At 38.5% G+C, this 9,410-nt stretch overlaps 1 protein-coding gene across 2 annotated transcripts in view; it reads right to left on the bottom strand.

Annotated features, from left to right (window-relative positions):
* Positions 1-2,647: 2,647 nt before the first annotated feature.
* Positions 2,648-9,410, bottom strand: part of LOC136874019 (proton-coupled amino acid transporter-like protein CG1139) — a 239,912-nt gene continuing 233,149 nt past the window's right edge. For both annotated transcript variants that reach the window (XM_067147485.2, XM_067147484.2), the window contains exon 11: positions 2,648-6,160. In XM_067147485.2, coding sequence (XP_067003586.1) covers positions 5,916-6,160 — 245 coding nt within the window. In that variant the 3' untranslated portion in view covers positions 2,648-5,915. The remainder of the gene's footprint in view (positions 6,161-9,410) is intronic.

The following is a 9,410-nucleotide window of genomic DNA, read 5'->3' as shown; positions in this document are numbered from 1 at the left end:
AAGCAACTGAAAAAGAGAAGTTTTGTCAAGCCTTAGGTGGCAATATAATAAATAATAAAGGAGTTTATGATACAGTAAGCTTATGGTTTATTTTCGCATTTCCTAGTCGGCATGGACAAAGACAACAACAGAAAAAGTAATAAAGAAAAATGCTTCCAAATTTCCCTTTATGAAAATCAAATGCTCATAAACATTTCTTATGTGTCTCTCGGCCACGACCAACCATCAGTTGTTGCTAGGTAATAATAATTTCTGTGTCTATTTCTAGCCGAGTGCAGCCCTTGTTAGGCAGACCCTCTGATGAGGGTGGATGGCATCTGCCATGTATAGGTAAGTGCGTGTTATTGTGGTGGAGAATAGTGTTAGGTGTGGTGTGTGAGTTGCAGGTATGTTGGAGACAGCACAAACACCCAGTCCCCGAGCTAAGGGAATTAACCATTTTAAGATTAAATCTCCGACCCGGCCGGGGTCCAAACCTGGAACCTTCTGGACTGAAGGCAAACACGCTAACCATTTAGTCATGGAGCCGGACTGTTGCTAGGTAATATCGCGTTACACATTACGTACCGCTAATTTCAGAAGACCCCTACCCATTCTTTTTCGTGTGGCTATTTCTAGCCGGTTGCAGCCCTTGTAAGGCAGACCCTCCGATGAGGGTGGGCGGCATCTGCCAAGTGTAGGTAACTGCGTCTTATTGTAGTGGAGGATAGTGTTATGTGTGGTGTGTGAGTTGCAGAGATGGGGACAGAACAAACACCCAGCCCCGAGCCATTGGAATTAACCACTGAAGGTTAAAATCCCCGACCCGGCCGGGAATCGAACCCGGGACCCTCTGAACCGAAGGCCAGTACGCTGACCGTTCAGCCAATGAGTCGGACCCCCACCCATTAGGCATATTTATGTCAAAAATTAAAACAAAGCGGCGCGTGCCTCGAACCCGAGACACCAGCGTGGAAATCAGGGACACTGATAACTATACGAGCTGTGCTACAGCTACTCACGCGCAGAGACTGTTATATTTAAGAGACTATTTCCTCGTTAAATAAGGGTCAATGGCACAGACCATCGGGCACGGATGTGTTTGTTTTCAACGTACACCAACCTCCCGAATTTTGATCAAAATCGGTAACATATCTCTGGTCTCCCCTTATGGGTTACAAAAAAAATTACTAAGCTTACATACTTACTTACTTAAGTACTTACTTACTTTCTTACTTACTTCATGGATTGAAGGGCCTTGGCCTCCTTGATGACTTCCGCCCATTCCGGTCTGTTCCATCTTTTCCTCCACCAACCTAGGACTCACAGATGATGTAGATCTTTCTCCGCATCATCCAGCCATATCTTACTTTACAAACCAAACACCTCAATATAAATAACGAAGCCTTGTCTGCCATTTCGGCTGGGAACTTCAAGAGAAGTAGGCCTACGTGAGAAAACGGAATAATGGTTTATGGAATAAGTTTATTAAAAGGCATCCCGAATTAATCAGGAAATGTTAACGTTTTATGGGAGAAATTCTAAAAATGGCACTATTTGTTTGGTTTCAACACCCCTTAAAGAATGTTTTAATTAATTTAAGTAGTTAACTTTTGTTTCTCTCTTTCTTAACCTGTTTTCCCTCCAGGGTCGGTTTTTTCCTCGGACTCAGCGAGAGATCCCACCTCTACCGCCTCAAGGGCAGTGTCCTGGAGCTTCAGACATCGGGTCGTGGGATACAACTGGGGAGGATGACCAGTACCTCGCCCAAGTGGCCTCACCTGCTATGCTGTACAGGGGCCTTGCGGGGGGATGGGAAGATTGGAAGGGATAGACAAGCAATAGGGAAGGAAGCGGCGGTGGCCTTAAGTTAGGTACCATCCCGGCATTTGCCTGGAGGAGAAGTGGGAAACCACGGAAAACCACTTCCAGGATGGATGAGGTGGGAATCGAATTCACCTCTACTCAGTTGACCTCCCGAGGCTGAGTGGACCCCGTTCCAGCCCTCATACCACTTTTGAAATTTCGTGGCAGAGCCGGGAATCGAACCCGGGCCTGCGCGGGTGGCAGCTAATCACACTAACCACTACACCACAGAGGCGGACTAAGTAGTTAACTACGGATGCTATTTTTTAGGATGTTCAAAATCATAATAAATGTTGCGATTCGTTTTGTATGAATTTTAACTTTGTTTGCATTTTCAGACGATTTCTTTCTCTAAAACCTGAGAATGCAATTGAAATTCATAAAAAATGTTGTGGTTCGTTTTGTATTCATTTTATTTTTGTTTGCATTTTCACACTGTTTCTTTCTCTAAGACCTGTAAATGCTATATATGCATGGCACTGGACATATCGCACCTTGGGAAGAAGAGGGCTACAAAATGCAAAAATGATACTTTTGAGAAAATTGCAATGTACGAATTTTAAAAAAATATTAAAATTATACATAAATATATGACATATATAAAAGTATAGCCTATTACAAACTGAATTTACTGGACCTTTTTAAATCTTTCATTGCAATTATCTAATAAGTATCATTTTGCACTTGCGACCCTCTTCTTCTCAAGGTGCGATATATATAAACTCCTAGAATATATGATAAATAAATAAGGAAATGTTCAGGAACAGTATAGGTTTAGTAATATAAAGTAAAAAGGAGTACATTTATGATTTCAAAAATAAGTAGGTTTATTACAAATCTATATGTGTATACATAATTCTTGTTTCTCTCAACATACAAAATATTTGTGGACTATACATAGATACATCATTCATACAAACATTAATTTACCCATACATCAATACATTTTATCTTCATCACAGATATGTTGTTGTACATAATCCAAAGCGAGTATTAATACTTGCACCAGGTGAAAACATGCCAACAATCATAACTTCTTTTCCAGCTCTCCTTTCTGGGAGCACGAACAATTTATCACCAATGTTTCATATATTCATTTTAATAAATATTAATTATAAATTATCACAAAGGACACAGCGATCACATTTAAAGAAAACAGAACGAAAGAACGGCTAGTCCCCAGGCACGTCTTTATAAAATGTTGCTTTTTCTTTTAATTGTCACTACTGACATTCAACCTTGTACCGTATTTCAAATTATATGTAAAATAAAAATGTTAATAGCTTTACGTTTTTTTGGAAACACCGAGGTACCGGAATTTTGTTCCACAGGAATTCTTTAACGTGCCGGTAAATTTACTGACACGAGGTTGAAAAATTTGAGCACGTTCAAATGTCATCGGACTGATCCAGGATCGAACCTGTCAACTTGAGCTGAGAAGGCCAGCACTCTACCGAGAGAACTACTCAACCCAGCTATACGGACAAAGCTTACGGACTGAAGTTGAATATTATTTTAAAAAGGTGACTAGGATAATGTGGTAAGTAATGTTCAGAATTAGAGGAAGAAATTAAAGTACTGAAGATTAAAATCATAAGCCAAAGATAGGTCAGAATAAATCAAAGTAACTACTTTAATTAGGCCTATAATGTATAACAAGATAATTGAAACAGTCACCGCGTACTTTATTTAATTATTTCTAGACTGTATTTACGGCCCACACAAAGTCGGTAGCCGTCGCGATGGAAAATTACTGAACACGTGCTTACGTTCCTGGGGATAGCGTCTCATGCTATGAATAGGACAGGCAATTCCTCGCACCCTACACCACACAACATTGCCAGTTTCGTAACTCAGCCCCCAACGCTTTAATATAAAGCGCACGGCTTCTTTCTTCCAAACAGATTACAATTGTAATCAGCCTACTGCAGCCCTTAATATCACCCACTAAGCAGGTGATTCTATCTTACATCATAGTGAATTAGCAATTTATGAACTATAAGGAAATGGGACCGTACAATTTTACTTTCCTTGCAACTCAAAGTCAGGTACCACAACACAGCCAACTGAGAATTACTACTCTAACACATTTCCCCCTCTTAAATACACTCTACAGGAAGAATTATGAAGGTAACTTAAAATATAATAAATAGCGTCTATATATATTATAAATACATTCATGATATTATAACAATATCTGAAGTTTTAACGTCATATTTGTACAAAGCTGGTTTATATTTTAAACATTTGGTTTATGGAATTAATAATAGACTAATAATAAAAAAAAGAAAATAATAATAATAATAATAATAATAATAATAATAATAATAATAATAATAATACACATAGTATAGCCCTTTCCACTCAACTCTTTTCTCGTAAAAATACAAACTACAACTCCCTCAATTATATTATTATTATTATTATTATTATTATTATTATTATTATTATTATTATTATTATTATTATTATTATTATTATTATTATTATTATTATTATTAAATTTCAGATGGCTGCAAGCACAGTACACTCATGTATCAAATTAAAAGTAGAAAAAAAGCTGTGCAGTAAAATTTATTTTTGAAAGACTCCAACTGCACAATTCAGGTAACTAATGACTATGTCGTACCGAAGTGAACCTAAAGAATGCTCGTCCGCAGTTTTTTTCATTACAAGATACTTTATGTCACAACGAATTTTTCACAAATTTGGACATTTAAGTTACTAGTTTGTACATAGTATTATTAAGTTTCAGTTATGATCTGGTTGAAGTGATACTACATGTTACTCGGCGTAGAGTGATCTATTTACCCTACAGGTGTATGGTTTGGTTAAGGCAATAAAATAATAATCTCTAATTACGATTCTCATGATTTGGCTCACTCGGCACGACTAAGTCGCTTATGCTGATGTTGCCTGTTTACTTGTATTATGCAGTTGTTCTATTTAAAATTAGTGTAGTACCTTTGAGCCGGACTAAACACTAGAGTATCCTTGATTTTGACATTCACTCTCAGTACTTCTCTTCTACAACCACTGTTCCATCCAAAGTCACTATTCCAATTCAGTACGGCTGTACGTTTTTTTTTTTCACACGATGCAGCAGAATAATATGACTCATGACGAGGTAATAGAATACAAATTTTGCTAATATCCTGGACTGAGGTAACTTGACAATTCATAAAACAAATTTTTTCACTTCGTTAAGAGATTCATGCCACACACAGTATAGCCCTTTCCACTCAAATCTCCTCTCGTAAATATACAGACTTTCATTCAAAATCAACTCTCTAAAAATACAATAACTTAACGCTAACAGCGTGTGGGTAATGGAATGGGCCATTGCATTCAAGAAAAGCTCCACATTTTCACTAAGTTTTCCTTGAATGCAGAGTTGAAGGTTAATTTATATAAACATTTTAGCTCACACACTGAAAAGGAAAGACGTAAGTATCGAAGTTCATGAATCTTGTGGTTCTTACTTTCAAGTGCACTCCAGTCATCATCTTCTCTTTATAGCACTAATAACGGTCTCTACGTACCGGTATCTACAATGTAATATACACTAGAATAATATCGTCTCTATGTCTGCTTCAAATCTGCACTGCAGATGAACATTGCTGACAAGAAGCTTCACGGAAGTTTCTTCTACGAAGTCCTTAAGCTGTTCACAATAATATTCCAAAACTGTGTTCACTTCAGCTCCAGTTTCCGAAAGAATATTGATAAATGTAGTAGAGCGTGATGGTCAACCACACTGAAACATTTCATAGACTTCTACAGTACACACTTTTCTACACGCACATAGTTCACTAACTGTCTTGACAGAACGCTGAACGATTATCTTCAGTGCCCTGAAACTCTTTGGTAAAATGAGGTGGATCAAGATGCTTTTCTAGTTTTTAGGTTTCTAGTTGCTTGAGCGTATGAATAGGTAGTGCTAGATATACAATCAACAGTTGCCCTAACGCTGCAAGACCTGAACCTAAAGGAAGCACCTTTTCCACCGTCTGCAGGTCACAAGACCTCTGGAAATGATTATTTCACTTCGGCTCCTCCACTCAAATGCTCTAACTAAACTTATGAACTATCTCCTTGAGGCTGATGTAGCTTCCAGTTACCAAACCCAGTACAGCAAAGAGCACAAGGAACAAGTTCTTGAGGAGCATGACCCAAAAGCCGCATCCAGATCTCTCGTCCCAGAAGACGGCCATATCTATGATCGCGGGGAAGGCAATCCCAAGCGCTGACAAGCAGAGGGCTCCGAACAGGGATATGAAGAGTTCCAGATCTGGGATGGCCACAGCGAGAGAGACTGTAAAAAGAAGACAGAAATAATAATAAAACAAAAACTAAAAATTAAAAGATGTAAAAATATATCTCTGTAAATTTACAAAGTTAAAATATGCAAATATTGTTTCTTGTATTAGGCTAAAATTTAGTGTCTTTCAATTTTATTCTAGTTATTTATATTATTATTGGTATTACTGTAGCAGTTTCAATTTCGAATATGCTGGAATTTTTTACAGTTTGAACGTAATATATATATATGTCCAATATATACCGTCCTTAAAATGAGCTTTGCTCGTTGGAGCCTTTCATGAATAATTAATAATACAGTAATATAGACTAAACTACAGTAATTAGACGCGAAACTCTTTACGTCGCAGAAATCCTAACCATCAGAGGAATAAAATTATTACAGAAATTCACCCACCCGGGGGAAAATCAGATAAGTAATTGTTCGTTTTTTAAATTTTTGCACTGACCTACTAAGGTCAATGCTCTCTAACCTTTGATACTAACGAGATAAGTCATTTCGTCATAATACTGAAGAAAGAGCCAAATTTTAATTCCAGATTTTTCTTCTTCTCTTACTTGTACCGCTCTTCCTAGCTGTGGGGTCGCGGGTGCGAACTGTGTCGCACGTGTGGTTTAGGCCCTGTTTTACGGCCGGAAGCTCTTTCTGACGCGAACCTTATATGGAAGGATGTAATCACTATTGAGCGTTTCTATGGTAGTTGGTAGTGTAGTGTGTTGTCTGAGTATGAAGAGAAAAGTGTTGGAACAAACACAAACACCCAGTCCGCGAACCAGAATTAATCAAACACAATTAAAATCCCGGACCCGGCCGGTAATCGAACCCGGGACCCTCTGGAGCGAAGGCCTCAACGCTGACGAATCAGCCAATGTATCGGACTATTTCCAGATTGTTCAAGAAAACTAAACAGCCCCTAGTAAGAACCAGATAACTTATCTTGTTAATATTCTGAATATTGTTAATAAAAGTGGCTTCGATAAGATAAGTCAGTTTGTTTTGTGTGTACTATATCAAATGTAATGAATTATTGGCTGTGACTGTACACAGCTGCATTTGTTAGCCTAGCTAACAATACACAAATGTTATGCACACCAGTTTGGTTTTGACTGGTCCACATACTGAAAATAATGCCTGGTCAATACGTATATCCTCAGCCGTTAAGGCTGGTTGGATCCTCAACAGCTCCGCAATCAGCTGTCATAGATGGCCCAGGCATCATTGAAGAAACGTACTAGGGAAATGAGTGAGGTAGTTTCCCGTTGTTTTCCTCACCGAGCAAGGAGTTTCGATTACATATCAGTCTGCCAAGCCCTCTGAAATGCATGCATCAACCGACCCTATGAGCAACATTTTCACACCAATCATAGCAGGGACTGGCTGCATAAGGAATGGCATTACTAGCATCGCTCATACCTCAGCCACTTTCATATTGCAAAGCCAAGGATAAGACTGAGACAGATCTATGAAAGTAACAATATTGCTCTAGCCCATACCAGAAGACATAATGCACTGTAAACACTAGGTCCTGCCAGCAAAGATAGAACAAATAGTTTTAGTTGATGATACAAAGCAGATACTTTATTAATATTTTTAATTAAACAAATTCAAACCAAAGCCATTATTTAAAAAGCTGTTCCATGTAACGCAGAATGGTTTAACAACATTTAGTGAATCGGTGATTTCGAATTGTTCGAAAACAAAAAAATTGATTCCTCTGAGAACTTTAATTTTTTTACATATCTTGTTATTCCCTGGGATCAGTGAATTAGAGGTCAAGGAAAGGACCATCGTGAAGATAGTACTAGGCTCAAGAATTATAATCAGAGAAAGATTCCACAGCCCCAAAGACGAACTATACCTTAAACAAGCAACTTTATTGGACATCACTATCAAAAGATGTCTCAGTCGTTGTGGTCTTCAAGACAAGTTGGAGCGAGTTGGCTATGCAGTTTGCGTCATGTAGCTGTGAGCTGTGGTTTCCCCATTTTCACACCAAGCAAGCACTGGTGCTGTACCTTAATTAAGGCCACAGTTGCTTCCCCCCAGTCCTAGCTCTTTCTTATCCCACCGTCACGTCGCCAGGAAACTTATCAGTGTCGAGGTGACGTAAAATAAAAACAAAACAAAAATGGTAAGATGAGGGCTGATTAGCATAAATCACAGAACCATCTCGTGTAAGAAAATAACATCGCTTTGGTTCAAACTGGTTTGAAACTTTCAACATCAAATTTGATCCTGGGGCCCTTAAAACAACAAGCATCATCATCAAATTTGATCCTGGGGGCACCCAGATAAGGACTCGAGTAGCTAGACCAGCGTCCTGATCCAATTTCTTCACCTTAATCTAGATCCGCCTCCGTAGCGTAACCGTTAGCACTATTAGCTGCCGTCGCCGGAGGACCGGGTTCGATTCCCGGTACTGCCAGAGATTTAAGAATGGCAGAATGGCAGGAGGGCTCACATGTGGATTAACTATACGCATAGCTCAGCTCCATTTGTGGTGTGCCTGAAAACCATCTCGGGGCAATGACACGAGTTTAATTTTACATCATCTCAGGTATTACAGGGTTGACTAACTACCACGACTCATGTTTGGTTCTTGGCACGATTCTAAAGTTAGATATCCTTTCTGATTACGCGTGATTTGTTTATCATCCTAGAATCCATCGGGATTCGAACTTTGGCCGTCTGTATGGGAAGCCAGCAGATAAGTCGCAGCTAACTCACACATTCTTCAAATGTTTGAAAACGTGTTGCACAATAATTGGAATTATTCCTTTAGTTTATGTGAAAATGGTTTTAATTTAATTTATTGTTTATTACTTGAGGATTTTTAGTATCTAAAATTAAAAACACAGATAATCTTTTCATGAATCATCTTAACAAATTTGGTACAGTTTTTAGCAGCATTTAAGGATAAGTGGAATAACGACGAACCGACACGGATCTGATCTTTATAAAGATACTGACTTTTCTACAGGTAGCATATGGCCAGGCTGCTCTAATGGATTCACCTATTGTAAGCTTCAGACGTGAGGAAAAATTAAAGGAAAGAGAGATCTGAGAAAAAATATTCGCCTCGAAATGTCATTAATTTTCCAAACAAAACTGCGCCGTGTCAAGGGAATCTGTATCCAGAGACGTCAGTGGGGCATGTAAGTCTCGGGAAAGCATTTCCAGGATCCTCGGTAAGAATCGAGTACCGTACATTTAATAATAACATTTATTTTAAGTCTTCTTTTCT

The sequence above is a fragment of the Anabrus simplex genome, chromosome 5 (genome assembly GCF_040414725.1).
Source record: "Anabrus simplex isolate iqAnaSimp1 chromosome 5, ASM4041472v1, whole genome shotgun sequence".
Classification (NCBI taxonomy): Eukaryota; Metazoa; Arthropoda; class Insecta; order Orthoptera; family Tettigoniidae; genus Anabrus; species Anabrus simplex.
Note: the sequence above shows the minus strand (reverse complement) of the source record. Positions and strands in the feature narration are given on the sequence as shown.